Source organism: Bos indicus, chromosome 13, assembly GCF_029378745.1.
Source record: "Bos indicus isolate NIAB-ARS_2022 breed Sahiwal x Tharparkar chromosome 13, NIAB-ARS_B.indTharparkar_mat_pri_1.0, whole genome shotgun sequence".
Classification (NCBI taxonomy): Eukaryota; Metazoa; Chordata; class Mammalia; order Artiodactyla; family Bovidae; genus Bos; species Bos indicus.
The window spans coordinates 321074-339053 of NC_091772.1; the positions used below are offsets into that span (position 1 = coordinate 321074).

Sequence of the window (17980 nt, forward strand, 5' to 3'; positions counted from 1 at the left end):
ATATGCATAACTGAATCACTCTGCTATACAGCAGAAATTAACCCAACATTGTAAATCACCTATACCTCAATAAATCTAAAACAAAAATGAAAGGATGAAAACTGGATTAATTTGCTTCTGACTGCCTTTCTTTGCATGTGCTTAGCCCCAGAGGATAAGTTAAAACTAAATGCACTTGAACTCCTATATTGTAGATGCATTCCTCTAGCCTGAATGAATGGACACCCTACATACATTGAAATGGAACAATTCAAGTGTGTCCTCCAGGTAGGAGAATCTGTGAAAGCTCTCACAAAACATGGTAACTAGGTGCTGCCCTGACCTGGCCCACTATCTCTTCTGGCCAGAAGCCTGAGGGCATCTAAAAGTCATGAAAACCAGCAACCTGCAAGACCAGCTCACTCCTAGGTAGAACAACCCCACTTGGTGATCCTAACCACACATTCCATGCTGAAGTTGTTGTGATCACTTCATGGGATTCAAGTGAAGGGGAAGCCCAAGTCTCAACCTCCAGAGAAATGACCTATGACAAAGGCCTCCTTGACTACCCCTCTGAACCTCTCTGACCTGAAGCTTCTCTTTCAAAAAACAACCAAAGCCTGACCAGAGACATTCAGACCCAGCCAGTGAAGTTGGACATCAGGGCATATTTGCCCACAGGCAAACCTAGATACTTTACTCTTTCATGTTTCTGAAAGTGTCCAATGTCCTTTTCCTCCAAAAGTTTAAAAAACTGGGGTTCATCTCATGAAGATGAACGTTTAGGACTGAAGTTTGGTAACAACCAAACATATGTAATGGAGGCTGAGGGGAAAGTCTGCTCCTTTGCACAGGGCTGCGATGATGCCTGAAATCAGGAGGAAACAATTACAGAGATATACCATCACCCCTCCACATCCCTCGAGAGTAAGAAGCCAGACAGAGGAGGGATTTTTCACCAGCAAAGCCCATTAGGAAGTCCCTGGCAATAACATTAGGAGCAGGGTTAAAAAACAAAAAACAAAAAACAAAAAACACTAACCTTTCTCTTTTCCTTTGTGTCTCATCTAGTTTCACTTGCTCACAGGCTGCCATGTGCAGAAGCCTCCTGCTGGTGCTTCAGACCAGAGTTCCTCTGCTGAAGGGCTGTGCCGACTCTGCTCAGGGATGTAGGCAGAAGGACCAAGCACAACTCAGAGATTCAAGATGGCGGCGGCCAGTTGAGTGCAAGCAGAGCAACACATCTGGATGTTCCCACGAGAACTCCACCCACTTCCACACCGGCAGCTTCATCAGCCCTCCCCACAGCCTGTCTGTCAGGGAGATACTGCGGTCTAGCAGTGGTTCCCCAAATTTTTGGCACCAGGGACCACCTTCATGGAAGACAGTTTTTCCGTAAACAATGGCATTGGGGACTAGGGGATGGTTTCCAAATAATTCAAGCACATTGCACTTATTTGCACATTATTTATATTATTATCACATCAACTCCATCTCAGATGATTAGGCATTAGATCCAAGAGGCTGGGGAGCACTGCTCTGGAGCTAGTTCATACCTCTCATTCACTCAAAGAAAACAGTTTCCCTTCCTTTGCTTCTGAACTGAGCTCCTCTCATTCTATTGGCTTGAACAACAAGAAGAGGGAGACCCTTGTTGGAGTCTGACTCAAAGGGTCAGTAAAAATGCATGCAAGCTTAGTAATGTCCAACTCTTTGTGACTCCTAGACTAGCCCACCAGGCTCCTCTGTCCATGGGATTTAACAGGCAAGAACACTGGAGTAGGTTGTCATTTCCTCCTCCAGAAGATCTTCCAGACCCAGGATCAGACATACATCTCTGTCTCCAACATTGGTAGATGAATTCTTCTAATACTGAACCATATGGGAATCCCTCAGTAACAGTATTACATGTAAAATTTTAAATACATGAGCAGAATGTGGAAAAAGTGATATTGTATAATCATAAGCTCACTAAGCTCATACGCTCACTAAGCTCACTGAAGCTTAGATTGAGAGACCTTGAAGATTTAGCTTTTGTGAAACAACTACTGCCCTGAAACAGCCATGGTGTGAGAGAGCCCTGCAGATGTTACCGGAGAATGAGAGAGAGCTGAGGTACCTAAGCTGACTGAAAGGCATATGAAGGAGGCCATTTTGGAGCATCTACTCCATTCAGGCTATCAGAGTGCTGCCAGGAAGCATCAGTGGAAGAACCACCCAGGTTAATCCAAGGAAAACTGCAGAATTATAACCAAATAAAGTGTTTTTATTTTAAGCCTTTAAGTTGTGGTGTTACGATTTTTAAAGTACTAATTTGGGGATTAAATTTTGTGGTGGTAAGCCACTGATTTTTCACTTAGCTCTGTTTGCCAACATAGATAGCTTACACACACAAGACAGAAAGTGAAAGAAAAATACTGAAAATTTCCTGGAATTCTTCCCCAGAGAGTCCTTGTTGCTGATGAGGGGGTATATACTGCATGAGATGAGTGGATCTTAAATAGGCTCAGAAGTTTCCCATCAAACTCCCTCCTGCTACTATGAATGCCCCTGGTGCTCTCAGGACTCTGTTTTCTCCTACAACTACAGGAAGAGTACATGGCCAGAAATTGCAAAGAAAATTGCCCACTGTGTGGTGAACTTTGGCTCATGGGAAAGAAAACTTGATGAATATGTACATCTTTCCTGTCCTGTTTACAAATTGCTTGGAAAATGAATCCATGGTGTCTATTAAAAGTTTCAGTGAGATAAAGAAATCAGCTGCAATGGGCAGCTCATAAGTTCTCCCTAAAAGTGTGAACTAGTTGCTTTTTGACATTTTATTATAAATGAAGAAGGAGGTGAGATGAAAGTAGGAAGAAGACAGAAGGTAAAGAAAGAATAGAGTAGAAGTACAAGAGGAATAAGAAAAAATATCAGTGATCAAGAGTCAACCATAACAATTTGCAATCAAAAGGTAAAAGAATGAAATCCTTGCACTATGATTATTCCAAGTATAGTTGGAAGTGAATTTGTTCCCATCAGTTTCTCCAGAAGTCACCAGAAACTATATTTTTAAAAAATATATGGTGCTAATACTATTGAATATACTACTTTCCAATCAAAAGGAACTTTTAAAAGCAGGACAATTAAAATTCAACAGAGAAATACCTCCAAAAAGATATCTTTTTAATAAATATGTTTATATTAAATATCAAGTAAATTGTATTACACATATGTATATATGCATACATACACATTATTCCACTGAACAAGATAAACCTCCATAAAATAATCTTATATCTGTGTTTACTGAAATGCTTTGGAATAGTGTTATTGTTCTAAATGCACAAATTAATTGTTTTTTAATTATTTTTTATTGGAGTATAGTTGCTTTACAATGTTGTGTTGGTTTTTAACTTTAATAAGTTCAAAGCTTTTCAACACTTCTTTTTTATTCTTTAGAAAACTGAAAAGACATCTGGAAATTAAAGCTCACTGTTCTCTGAAGTGGTTCTGATTATAGAGGGTACTTTGGGAGAAAGATTTTCCCCAGAGTCATTAACATTTTGTATCATTCTCTTTAAAATGACCATATAAGAAGTAGAGAAAACAGAATTTATTGTCAACAGTACTGCAAAATGGTAGATTTCAGTTGGTGAAAAATAGACCAGGAACAATAAAATTCTACCAGTTTTTTAATTTCTGGATCAGGGATTCTCTAAAACCAATTATTCACAAAGCAATTCTTAAGGCATCACTCTTAACTTTGTTTTGAATAGTTGCATCCAAATTATGTCAGGAGTGATAGAAAAATAAAGCAAAATCCAAACTGTCAACAATACTGGTGAGATTTTTCAATTCTAAAACTAACATTGAAGGTTTCTGAAAAAGAGAGAATTTTATCAAACTTCTAAATTTTGAATACTTGTAATATAATTGCAAGACAATGTTCTTAGAAACGGGGAGAGAATAAAAGTTTTAAGATGATAATAAAATGATGAAGTGCATGCAAACCAGATATGAGATGGATACTACTGACATGAGTAGGAAAATGCTTGACTTTCAAAAGAAAATGAGGTGTTAGTATGTTTGAAATGCTCAGAATGTGGAGGAGGAAATTCTTTGAGGTGGATCTTGATTCTGGGAGAAAGAAGATTTCTCCTGGATCTTGCTGGATGGACAGAATCCCCAGGTTTGATTTTAAATGACCAATTTCTTTTAGATGATAATCAAGACACATATTCACAGTTGTCAAAAACTGCTATGATTTGAGGTCTCTTAAACTGAAGGACTCCCTGAATGGAGAATAAAATGTTTTGTTTAATTCAGGAGGAAAGGAGAGTGAGAGTGTACATGAATTTTTGAACCCCTTATTTGATATCAAACTCTCATATCGAGAGATGCAGTGTAGGAGAAAGAAAATCAAAATTATGTTAATCTGATTTTAAGATAGTGGTGCTTTACCTCTAGATAAATTGCTTAGCTTCATGGGGCTTCTACTATCCCTCCTGCAAAATAAGAAAGTTTTAATGGATGTGTTCAAGTCTGAATTGGGTTGTCATTATATCTATTACAGTTTTTATCATTATTTCTACTGTAAAAGAGAAGACACACCTGGAATGACTATGCTATCAAGTCTAATACACAGATCAGGAACAACATTGCTACAAAACATACCTCAGAGCTCAGAGTTCAGTTGGAATTAACAGATCTTTGGGGGGTGTGTCCTCAGGTCTATAGAATTCCTGATGATTACCTAAGACACTGTGTAATCCTATCCTAAACCAGAATGAAAGGAATCATTTATTAACACATCTGTAGCTTGGCTTGAAGAACAGCTTGAAAGAGGCTTTAATCAAAGGTATTCCCCATGCCCCTATTTGAACATATGCTGCAGTGACCTCACTAGAGTGTCTGATATTACACCACTGGAGAGTTATCCATTACAAGTAAATACGAAGGACTAGTGAGATTAAGGAATGAGTCATATCTACTTATTCATTGATATTAACAGATAAATATATAAAATACCAAAGCAATGCAATTCCTGGGGAATCCTCAAACACTGAGCTTGAAGGTAAGATTGCCCTCCCCTCCATTTAAATCAAACCCATCTTGATGTGCCTCCAACAGTTTCTTTTAAATTTGATCCCTTTTAAGTTTGATGTTACAGAATCATATAGAGCGACTTTTTGTGTAGGTGGCTTATTTTACTCTACAATAAGTTTTTGTGAAAATTCGTTATGTTGAGTAACTCTAGTTCACTCATTATGACTGGAAAATAGTATTCCATTGTGTGACTTTAACATAATGTATCTACCCATCCTACTCTTAATGGTATCAGTTCAGTTCAGTTGCTCAGTCGTGCCTGACTCTTTGTGACCCCATGAATCGCAGCATGCCAGGCCTCCCTGTCCATCACCAACTCCCAGAGTTCACTCAGACTCACGTCCATCGAGTCAGTGATGCCATCCAGCCATCTCATCCTCTGTCGTCCCCTTCTCCTCCTGCTCCCAGTCCCTCCCAGCATCAGAGTCTTTTCCAATGAGTCAACTCTTCGCATGAAGTGGCCAAAGTACTGGAGTTTCAGCTTTAGCATCATTCCCTCCAAAGAAATCCCAGGGCTGATCTCCTTCAGAATGCACTGGTTGGGTCTCCTTGCAGTCCAAGGGACTCTCAAGTCTTCTCTAACACCACAGTTCAAAAACATCAATTCTTCAGCGCTCAGCCTTTTTCACAGTACAGCTCTCACATCCATACATGACCACAGGAAAAACCATAGCCTTGACTAGACAGACCTTTGTTGGCAAAGTAATGTCTCTGCTTTTGAATATGTTATCTGGGTTGGACATAACGTTGCTTCCAAGGAGTAAGCGTCTTTTAATTTCATGGCTGCAGTCACCATCTACAGTGATTTTGGAGCCCCAAAACTAAAGTCTTACACTGTTTCCACTGTTTCCCCATCTATTTCCCATGAAGTGATGGGACCAGATACCATGATCTTTGTTTTCTGAATGTTGAGCTTTAAGCCAACTTTTTCACTCTCCACTTTCACTTTCATCAAGAGGCTTTTTAGTTCCTCTTCACTTTCTGCCATAAGGGTGGTGTCATCTGCATATCTGAGGTTATTGATATTTCTTCTGGCAATCTTGATTCCAGCTTGTGCTTCTTCCAGCCCAGCACTTCTCATGATGTACTCTGCATATAAGTTAAATAAGCAGGGTGACAATATACAGCCTTGATGTACTCCTTTTCCTATTTGGAGCCAGTCTGTTGTTCCATGTCCAGTTCTAACTGTTGCTTCCTGACCTGCATATAGATTTCTCAAGAGGCAGGTCAGGTGGTCTGGTATTCGCATCTCTTTCAGAATTTCCCAGTTTATTGTGATCCATACAGTCAAAGGCTTTGGCATAGTCAATAAAGCAGAAATAGATGTTTTTCTGGAACTCTCTTGCTTTTTCCATGATCCAGCAGATGTTGGCAATTTGATCTCTGGTTCCTCTGCCTTTTCTAAAACCAGCTTGAACATCAGGAAGTTCACGGTTCACATATTGCTGAAGCCTGCGTTGGAGAATTTTGAGCATTACTTTACTAGCATGTGAGATGAGTGCAATCGTGTGGTAGTTTGAGCATTCTTTGGCATTGCCTTTCTTTGGGATCAGAATGAAAACTGACTTTTTCCAGTCCTGTGGATAGATGAACTTATTTGCAAAGCAGAAATAGAGTGACAGATGTAGAGAACAAAGTATGAATACCAATGTGGGATGTAGAGTGGGTTGAATTGGGAGATTGGGCTTGCCATATGTGTATTTCTATGAATAAAATTGACAACTAATGCTAATCCTCATGTATAGCATGAGGATCTCTAGTCAGTGCTCCGTGATGGCCTAAATGGGAAGGGAATCCACAAAAGAGGGGATATGTGTATATGTGTGTCTGATTCACTTTGCTGTACAGCAGAAATGAACACAACACTGTAAAGTAACTCTACTCCATCAGTTTCTTTCATTGTTTTCTTTATTTTCTGCCTCCTTTTCGGGTCTTTATGGCTATTCCAAGCTGAAAGAACTGTTTTTTTTTTTTTTTAATTTCATAGTAGAATAGCTCTTTATGTTATAGATCATAGTGAAATCAAAACTTTCTCATTTTTCAAGTGGGATAATGGAAGCCCCATGAAGCTTAACAAATTATCTAGAGGTACAGCCCCAATATCTCAGAATCAGATTTGCATAATTTTGCTTTCCTTTCTATTATATTGCATCACTCTTTATTATGAGAGTTTGATATCAAATATGGGAACAAAACTCATGTATATGAATATCACAGTTTCTTAAGAAGACCCTGCAACGTCATCCAGTCCCAACTATTTGAACATTCATAACAGTATTCAGGTGGTCTGGTATTCCCATCTCTTTCAGAATTTTCCACAATTTATTGTGATCCACAGAGTCAAAGTCTTTGGCATAGTCAATAAAGCAGAAATAGATGTTCTTTCTGGAACTCTCTTGCTTTTTCCATGATCCAGCAAATGTTGGCAATTTGGTCTCTGGTTCCTCTGCCTTTTCTAAAACCAACTTGAACATCTGGAAGTTCACGGTTCACATATTGCTGAAGCCTGGCTTGGAGATTTTTGAGCATTACTTTACTAGCATGTGAGATGAGTGTAATTGAACATCCTTTGGCATTGCCTTTCTTTAGGATTGGAATGAAAACCGACCTTTTCCAGTCCTGTGGCCACTGCTGAGTTTTCCAAATTTGTTGGCATATTGAGCGCAGCACTTTCACAGCATCATCTTTCAGGATTTGAAATAGCTCACCTGGAATTCCATCACCTCCACTACCTTTGTTCGTAGTGATGCTTTCTAAGGCCCACTTGACTTCACATTCCAGGATGTCTAGCTCTAGGTGAGTGATCACACCATCGTGATTCTCTGGGTCATGAAGATCTTTTTTGTACAGTTCTTCTGTGTATTCTTGCTACCTCTTCTTAATATCTTCTGCTTCTTTTAGGTCCATACCATTTCTGTCCTTAATCAAGCCCATCTTTGCATGAAATGTTCCCTTGGTATCTCTAATTTTCTTGAAGAGATCTCTAGTTTTTCCCATTCTGTTGTTTTCCTCTATTTCTTTGCATGGATCGCTGAGGAAAGCTTTCTTATCTCTTCTTGCTATTCTTTGGAACTCTGCATTCAGATGCTTATATCTTTCCTTTTCTCCTTTGCTTTTCACTTCTCTTCTTTTCACAGCTATGTGTAAGGCCTCCCTAGATAGCCATTTTGCTTTTTTGCATTTCTTTTCCATGGGGATGGTCTTGATCCCTGTCTCCTGTACAATATAATGAACCTCAGTCCATAGTTCATCAGGAAGTCTATCTATCAGATATACTCCCTTAAATCTATTTGCCTCTTGAGAAATTCGTATGCAGGTCAGGAAGCAACAGTTAGAACTGGATATGGAACAACAGACTGGTTCCAAATAGGAAAAGGAGTATGTCAAGGCTGTTTATTGTCACCCTGCTTATTTAACTTATATGCAGAGTACATCATGAGATGTGCTGGGTTGGAAGAAGCACAAGCTGGAATCAAGATTGCCAGGAGAAATATCAATCACCTCAGATATGCAGATGACACCACCCTTATGGCAGAAATTAAAGAGGAACTAAAAAGCCTCTTGATGAAGGTGAAAGAGGAGAGTGAAAAAGTTGGCTTAAAACTCAACATTCAGAAAACAAAGATCATGGCATCTGGTCCCATAACTTCATGGGAAATAGATGGGGAAACAGTGGAAATAGTGTCATACTTTATTTTTCTGGGCTCCAAAATCACTGCAGATGGTGACTGCAGCCATGAAATTAAAAGTCTCTTACTCTTTGGAAGAAAAGTTATGACCAACCTAGATAGCATATTGAAAAGCAGACATTACTTTGCCAACAAAGGTCTTTCTAGTCAAGGGTATGGTTTTTCCACTGGTCATGTATGGATGTGAGTGCTGAACTGTGAAGAAAGCTGAGTGCCGAAGAATTAATGCTTTTGAACTGTGGTGTTGGAGAAGACTCTTGAGAGTCCCCTGGACTGCAAGGAGATCAAACCAGTCCATTCTGAAGGAGATCAGCCGTCGGATTTCTTTGGAAGGAGTGATGCTAAAGCTGAAACTCCAGTACTTTGGCCACGTCATGTGAAGAGTTGGCTCATTGGAAAAGACTCTGATGCTGGGAGGGATTGGGGGAAGGAGGAGAAGGGGATGACAGGGGATGAGATGGCTGGATGGCATCACTGACTCGATGGACGTGAGTTTGAGTGAACTCCGGGAGTTGGTGATGGACAGGGAGGCCTGGCATGCTGCGATTCTTGGGGTCGCAAAGAGTCGGACATGACTGAGCGACTGAACTGAACTGAACTGAGCAGTATTCAGACAGGAAACTGTGTGTGTGCATGTGTGTGTTTGTGTGTCAAAAGTAAGATGAACATTTTCAGAATATAGATATTGTCATATTCCGAAACTCAAAAGTTGTTTGAATTTTCAGTTGAGTGTCTTAGATTACAAAGAAGCAAATTGTTAGAAACAGATGAAAGAATCTTTATGAAACATGAGAGAAGTCAGAGGATTGTTTAGATGTGTGACTTAGAGTATTTATTTTATCTCTTTTGACTTTGTGTCTAAATCTGAATTAAAGGACTATCATCTTGACATAAGATGATCAAAACATGTAGAATATGTGCACTTACATTTCTTTAGGTATACATGCTAAGCAGTGGTAAGTAACCATTTTTCGATTTTTATTGATTCTGGTTATTCATTTGTTTTGAGTTAAAAATAAATGTTGTTGGTCTTTGTTAATTTTTTTTTTCTTTCAGGTAATGTAATTGTTTCTTGGGAACTTGGCCTGCTAAACTAATTCCATGGAAAAAATAAGCAATGTAATTGAATTTGTTTTTTGGGGTCTTTCTCAGAACATAGAGGTTGAAGAAGTGTGTTCTGTGGTGTTTTCTTTCTTCTACATGGTTATTCTTCTGGGAAACTTTGTCATCATACTGATGGTTTGTGTGGGCAACCTTTTCAAGTCTCCTATGTATTTCTTTCTCAACTACTTGTCTTTTGTGGATATTTGTTACTCTTCAGTCATAGCTCCTAAGATGATTTTGGACCTATTAGCCAAAAAGAAAACTATCTACATGGGGTGCATGTTGCAACTCTTTGGGGTACATTTCTTTGGTTGTATTGACATCTTCATTCTTACTGTAATGGCCTATGATCGTTACATGGCTATTTGTAAACCCCTATACTATATGACCATCATGGATCGAGACAGATGCAATAAAATGCTGCTGGGGACTTGGATAGGTGGGTTCTTACACTCCATCATCCAAGTGGCTCTGGTAGTCCAACTACCCTTTTGTGGACCCAATGAGATTGATCACTACTTTTGCGATGTTCACCCCGTGCTAAAACTCGCCTGCACAGACACATATGTTGTTGGTGGTGTTGTGACAGCCAACAGCGGTACCATGGCTCTGGGGAGCTTTGTCATTTTCCTAATCTCCTATATTGTCATCCTGGTGTCCCTGAGAAAGCAGTCAGCAGAAGGCAGGCACAAAGCTCTCTCCACCTGTGGCCCCCACATTGCCGTGATCGGCATCTTTTTTGGTCCCTGTACTTTCATGTATATGTGTCCTGATACTACCTTTTCAGAGGATAAGATGGTGGCTGTGTTTTATACCATTATCACTCCTATGTTAATCCCCCTGATTTATACACTGAGAAATGCAGAAGAAAAAAGCAATGAAGAAACCGTGGGGCAGGAGAGTTTTTCTGCGAGGCTAATGATAAATAGTAAAAAGTAACAATCCAAGATGTATGATCTCAAAGTTTCTCACTTGCACAGTGAAGACAATAATAACGATCTCACAGGGTGTCTTGAAGGGAACAAATAAGAGAATAATACATTCTACAGAACCAAGTTATTCTTTATCATTATGATTATATTTGTTCTAATATTTCATAATCATAATTTTCTGAAATATCTAGAACAAAGAAATCCTATCAGTCTCAGAAATTCAGCATGGTCATACTCTCCCCTCTTTATTTTTTTTTTTCCTTTTTCCAATTTTTCTTTAAAGAATGAGAGTTCATCATGATTGTATTAATACTTAAGGTTATTTTCTAGTGTTTAGATTTATGGTTCCTACATAATGAACATTTGATATGTGTATGTTGTTTGAATGAAAAGATTCATGAAAAATGACCAAAACCTGAGCTAAGGAATTCTGGCACAAGTCCTCCAAAACAGCAAAACTAAATCTTGTAAGGTTTGGATGGGAGGGAGGGTTTGTGGGCAGAATGTCAAAGAGATAAAACAGGCTTAGAAAGCAAAAGACCTGTTATCCTCTGGTTTGGGGAAAAAGCTTTCTTTCTCTAGGACTCATTTTCCTTACTCAAACAATAAGTCTATTGGGAAAAAATTACCTCAATATCCTCATTTTAACTATAGCATCCTATTTATATGCTTTGGATAAATGACTCTTATAGTCTGTAGTCAGCTATCACTATTAATGTAAAGTCATTAACAGGAAACACTTAAAGAAACTGAACAATACCAAAGACATCTGTGATGAATACAAGATTGTGTGTTAATCAAGAGGGTAAATGTAATTTACTGAAATGCATGGTTTGGAAACCATATTTCCTCCAAGGTTTGAACCAAACAGCTTTACTGAAAACAGTGAGTCATTTATCACTGCTTCCCTGACCGGCACAACCTGATTTCTAGCTGTGGATTCTAGAGAGAGTCATTCTGGACAAATAAACATACCTTTCTTAGGTAAACTGATACTTGCCCTAGTAATGCATTCCTCTTCTCTTTGCCCACATAAGCTTTATTTTTCCAGAGCAATAAACCCATCACTGATTATCTCTCTGCAATTTATTTTTATTTTTCACAAGTCTAATTATTTAAATTACTGTCAATATGTGGGTATGTGATTGTGATTTTGGAGTGTGTGTGTGTGTGGTGTGCACATATTATTGATGCATTAAACACTGTACACTGTCAGTGCCATACACAATGATCTCAGCTATTGGAGCACTCATAGAATTAAAGATAATAAATATCAAAAGGCAGCAAGACATTCAAAGTTATAATTGTTAAAAGTTGTTAAAAGTTATTAAAATTTATAAGACCCCTTGCCTCTGACTCCATGAATCCATACTTATTGCCCCAGTTTGGACATAGATTCACTGAACCTCTATGAACCTGAGGGTTTGCTCAGTTTTAAGATGGTAACTAGGTCGGTGCTCTCCAAACTTGTCTGATCATTTTAATCCTCTTGAGATGTTTTTGAAAAGATGCCAGTATCTATTCTAAGACTTTTTGATTCAGTAGACCAATGTTCAGTTCAGTTCAGTTCAGTCACTCAGTCTCTTTGTGACCCTAAAGACTGCCACACTCCAGGCTTCCCTGTACATCACCAACTCCCAGAACTTGCTCAAACTCGTGTCCATTGAGTTGGTGATGCCAGCCAACCATCTCCACCAATGTTAGAGGGTATAAAAAAGAATCTGTATTTTCAACAAGCTCCTCTGGTAACTTTTATACAGGTAGTGACACATCAAAAATTGGAAACACTGGGACTAGATGATACTTGATCTTAGAGCACAAAAGAGTCTTTGAATCAATCAATTCCAAAGAGTCCTACCTTGGATATATATTCCCATCTGCTCTACTATTTAAAAGGAAACTAAACTTGAACTGAATTTAGAAAATTGTGGAATAAATTAATGTAGTTCATGTATAAATTTTTCCACGACACTCTTTCCTTTATGTGTCTGCATCAAAGACTTGACTAGTGAGAGTTATTTATATTATGATCTGAAGTCCTGAAGAAGGTACAAGCTGACAGATTCAATAGTCTCAAAGGCCTAGAAACAAAACATATTGATGTAGGAGACAGATGGGCTTCAGTTTAGATGTTTACAGCTGGTCTCCTGTTCACATTTCATGGGGTGCAAAGTGGGCTTCAGGCTGAATACTTATAACTGTTGGCATTTTCTGAGACAGTGGATAGGTGGGCTCCAGTTAAGGCCTTTACAGCTTGCTGTTTGCTCTGGAAAGTGAAAGTAACAACATAACAGGGTAAATAGCCAGTGTTTGTCTCTTGTAAGCATCTTAAGATAATAGTCATGGCAATAGTCAAATAGTCAAAGTGAGGACAAAGAGGGGCAAAACCTTGATTGAGTAAAAGATTAAGGGACCTCTCTCCTCCTCTTTTTGAGACAAGGGAGACATTACACATGTGCAGGAAGGCTTCATCTGGGTCAAAAGCCAAGTGGTAATGGCAGGCTATAATGAGTCTTATTCTTCCCAGAAGCCTTCACTCTGAGATCCTTCTTGACGGGGGTGGGGGGCGGGGTGGGGTGCTTGCTCATCCAGGGGAGTGCCACAGGGTAGGTCAAGTGTGGAAAAAGAAACCAGATAATTGGCTAAAGGTCGATAAAGCCTGAAAGAACCGACCTATATAAATGACTTAACCACCTCCTTACCACACTCTCCCTCACTCGGAGGGACGCCTGCATGCTCTCTCTGAGGTATGTCTCAGCCTCACTTCTGTCTTAACAAGCAGTTTCTCTATGTACCCTCCCACTTCTTGTTGTGTTGCTGCTGCTGCTGCTGCTTCTGCTAAGTTGCTTCAGTCGTGTCCGACTCTATGAGACCCCATAGATGGCAGCCCAACAGGCTCATCTCTAATAATAAATTTTGTATCTTCATTTACAGTTTCTGCCTCCATGATAAAGGAATTTTTCACTGGCGGCAGAGATACAGGAAAAAACAGCTTCTAGCCTCTAGCCCTAGCTGGTTTGGTGGCTAAGATTCCTGGTTTCCATTCAGGCTGTGTGTATGTGTCTTAGTCACTTAGTCATGTCCAACTCTTGGCGACCCCTGGCTCTTCTGTCCATGGAATTCTGCATGCAAGAATACTGTAGTGGGTTGCCATGCCCTTTTCCAGGGATCTTCCAAACCCAGGGATCAAACACCAGTATCCTGCATTGAAAGTGGATACTTTACCATCTGAGCCACCCCAGCCAGTCTCCCCAGGTTCAAATCTTGGGCAGGGAATTAAGATTACTCATCATCCCACTGCTCACAGCTGCCTTATCGAGATCAATACAAAAGGATATTCAGGTTTCCACCACTGATTTTATAAACTTCACAGAGTTTGTCAGAGTCAATCTCAATCAGAGGAGCTCAGGGAGACTGCCCATGGGAGTGCCTCATTTTGACAATGCTCTGATGTGTCCAGTACTTACACGACAACCTGGTTTGTTTTGTGTTTTGAAGTACAATGCAACTTCATCACTTAATTAAAATCTTACAAGTATTCCTTTTTCTACAAGTTTAGTGTATGTATGTATAAAGATCCACAAGATAAGTGCACCACTGTATAGAGAGTGATATGTATTGTTGTACTTTCATAACAATCAGTGGTAAACTCAGATATCACACATATAGAATGTAAAATCCAGTCTCAGAAGACTAAGATAGAACTTCCATTTTCTTCATTAGAAAAAATAAAACAACATATGTGAACCTACACTGAGGTTTGGAATTAAGCCTGGTCAAGCTTGACCTAGATCAACTGAACCCCAGCTGACTCAAAGAGACATGAGCAAGGATTCTTAATGCTTATTGTATAGTCCTTGAGTTTGAAATGGCTTTTTTATCTGACTTATCCAAGAATAGTGTGATCAAACTGTGGAAGTAGGGGTTCTGAGGCATATTACTGAATTAATTTAAAAAAATCAATGATTATATTTAGAGTTAGCTAATTGAAAGGAGTAGTATAAAAGGCTAACTAGAGAGAATGGGGAGGAGATTGGTTATATAAACACAGGACAAGTTCTAAATACCTAAGTCTGCAGCAAGTCTCCCTCCCTCTATTTTTCCATGAATAATATGTGGGAAGAGAAGGACATAATGATGATCACACTTGGGTGGATTCATTTTTACCCCTTCTTTGTTGATAAATTGCAGAAGAGAGTTAACAACAGGTAAATCCAAGCCATATTCAAACAGATTCTTAAAGATGTGTTGTCTTCTGGAAAAAAAAACAATAGTGAATTTGTCACAATAAGAAAGTGGCTTAACTAAGCATCAATGGCAAGCTTATGAAAAATAAACGCTTGAATTAGCTGCCCATGCAGCTATAGACATTTCTGTTCTCCTTTACCTTCCTGAATCAGATAATACACCAGAGAGTAGTCACCACCAGATCTACATCAAAAAGAAACCCTGACTTGCTCTGCTACTGTCTTTTTTTCTCCTTTGCTAGATATTCCATTATTATAGATATTCCATTATTATTCTGCCTCCCCTTATGTTCTAAGATTCCTAAATTTTTAAGCAGTACACATGTCAGGAACTTCTTGGAAGAGAAACACTGTTGCTGAAATCTTCAACATATACCTAATTTCTGCATATGTATACTTCATTTTAGAGTGTAGATTCCTGCTGACCAAGGGACAATAATTCTTTAAGAGTACACAATACAATTTCTTAGTGAGGTCAATGGTGAAGAAGATGGAGCACCATAAGATAAGAAGTCTGTGTCTCTCATAGTTGAGAACTTGGTGAACACACCCTCCAAGTCTTAGATGACCCTAGATGCCTAAGAGATGTCTGAGATCAGAATCCTGACCTCAGAATTCTCTTCAAAATTCGTGAAGATTGAAGATTCTTGTCTAAATTAAGGGAACACCTGAATGTGCCAAAAAAAAGACCGTAGTTTATGCCCCAGTTGTCAGCTGGCTATACGTGTTTCTTAGCCTAATCACCTTTATTTCTCCATAGAATGAAAACCTGTCTGAGGGAAAATGAGACAGATTTACCTAGTTTGACTAATGGAAGACACTATCAAAATACATTATTAGCATGATGAGAGCAAGGATTAACAAAATGCATCCCAGGAGCATCCATTTCTTCAGCTATATGCCTTCTTAAGCTCATGACATTTCACAGAATGGGAGATATTCCATGTTGTACATTTACAAAGAACATCAGTTTTATATACTCATGAAGATTGTTTAAATAAAGTGATAAATATGGTCATAGAATTGCATTTATAAAAATGAAAAGAATTGCTCCTTTTCAAGACTTTTAATTACCTACAATAAGGTACTAATTTTTAATTACAATTTAAGTGTAGTGTAAGTAGAATGATTATATCCAATACATTGTTTTAGATGCAGGATTTGTTAATGTAAAAAAATTAAAAATTAAAGTATACAACACTTGTAAAACTTTTGGCATTGCTTTTTTGAAATTATTGCAGTGGAATCTTCAAAAAAAAAAAGAAGAAGAAGAAGAAGTGTTTTAAGAAAGCTCTGTGAGAGATGTCTCACTCAAGATTATCTGTTTCCTGAAAGAGCTCAGAAAAGCCAACCATGCAGTCTTCACAACTTCCCCTGAAAAAAAAGTGCTGAAATGCACTCATCATGTCAGAGAATACAAAGGACAGAATGTTCCAGAATGTCAGATCTGGAAAGGACTCGAAGGGCATGTGATCCACTCCTCTTGTAGGCAGTCTCAGTCAAGTGACAGAGGGAGAGTGGTTGAGGGGGGCTTCACTCTTCAGGGTTGCAGCTTTGAACAACAGCACACGATTGTACTCGTCACAATGTTGTACTTGTCAACATTACCAATCGTGTGGATAAAACTAGATCTGACAAACAGCAGGACAGCCAGAGGCTTCATTTTCCTGCAGACAGTTTATCTCGGCCCCACACTTTCTTCATGGCATTCTCCATGTCTGTGTTTCTCTGGATGTAGATGAGAGGGTTGAACAGGGGGGCAATCATGGTGTAAAACAGGGCAAAAACCTTGTCATTCCTGACAGAATTAGCCGTGGGGACATAGGTGAAGATGAGGGGCAAGAAGAACATGAAGACTACAGTGATGTGTGAACCACAGGTGGAGAGGGCTTTGTGGCGGCCCTGGGATGAGGGAGTCCTCAGGATGGACAGGATGATGATGTAAGAAATCACCAAGGTAAAAGAGGTCAAAATGGACAACAACCCTGTGGTAGTAATGATTGCAATCACCCACAGTCTAGTGTCCATGCAGGCAAAGGGAATATATCACAGAAATAGTGGTCTATTTGATTGGGGCCACAGAAAGGAAGTCCAATAATAATTAATACTTGCATGATTGAATGGCTAAAGGCTCCCATAGCAGAAGCCATTACAAGGACATAGCACACCTGTCTGTTCATGATGACCATGCAGTGAAGAGGTCTGCAGATGGCAGCATAGCAGTCATAGGCCATGGCCACCAAGATGAAGATCTCAGTGGCTCCAAAGAAGTGGGCATAAAACATCTGGGCCATGCAGCTGTTGTAGGAGATGGTCTTCTGCTGGGCTTGCTTGCAGTGATCAATTTGGGTGCCACTGTGGAGGTGAAGCAGACATCCATCAAAGACAAATAGCTGAGGAAAAAGTACATGGGCTGTTCACTGAGGTGGCTGCCCCTGATGGTGAGAAGAATCAGCAGATTCCCTGAGAGAATCGCAATATAGCAAAGTAAAAACATCACAAAGCAGGCAACTTTCACATTCTCATCAGTAAAAAGCTCCAGGAGGATAAATTCTGTGACATTTTCATGTCCCATTGCTTCTGTGGGTTTGATCATTTAGAGGGGCAAGTTAGTATACCTGAAACATGCAACTTTTTCATATTATTTATGTGTTTCAAAAGTCACTCATCTAGTCAATAAATATATATTGATGCTTCCAAATGATACAAACATTATAACTGCTGCTAAGGGTACCACAGTATACAAAATACACACATCTCACCCACACACAAAGTTTATTAGAGAAGACATACAGTGACAATAATAGCAAAAAATAGTCGACTTATTGAGGTGGAGCCAAGGAGAATGCGGAGTCTGCATCTCCCCACCTTAGGGAACCTAGCTGACAGTGGTGGGATGTCAACGCCCAAGCAGATGGAAGGAACCTCTGAATGACCG

General features: G+C 39.3%; 1 protein-coding gene and 1 pseudogene across 1 annotated transcript; one reads left to right on the forward strand and one right to left on the reverse strand.

Annotated features, from left to right (window-relative positions):
* The first annotated feature begins 9860 nt into the window (after positions 1-9860).
* On the forward strand, positions 9861-10802 carry LOC139186634 (olfactory receptor 4S2-like). Its single transcript, XM_070801923.1, has one exon. The coding sequence runs from the start codon at positions 9861-9863 to the stop codon at positions 10800-10802; it is 942 nt and encodes a 313-aa protein (XP_070658024.1).
* A 5899-nt stretch (positions 10803-16701) lies between these two features.
* LOC139186372 (olfactory receptor 4P4-like) lies at positions 16702-17617 on the reverse strand (annotated as a pseudogene).
* Between the last annotated feature and the right edge of the window lie 363 nt (positions 17618-17980).

Excerpts from the sequence above, each read along its gene's own strand:
- LOC139186634 (XM_070801923.1), top strand. The coding sequence starts at position 9,861 with ATGGAAAAAATAAGCAATGTAATTGAATTTGTTTTTTGGGGTCTTTCT.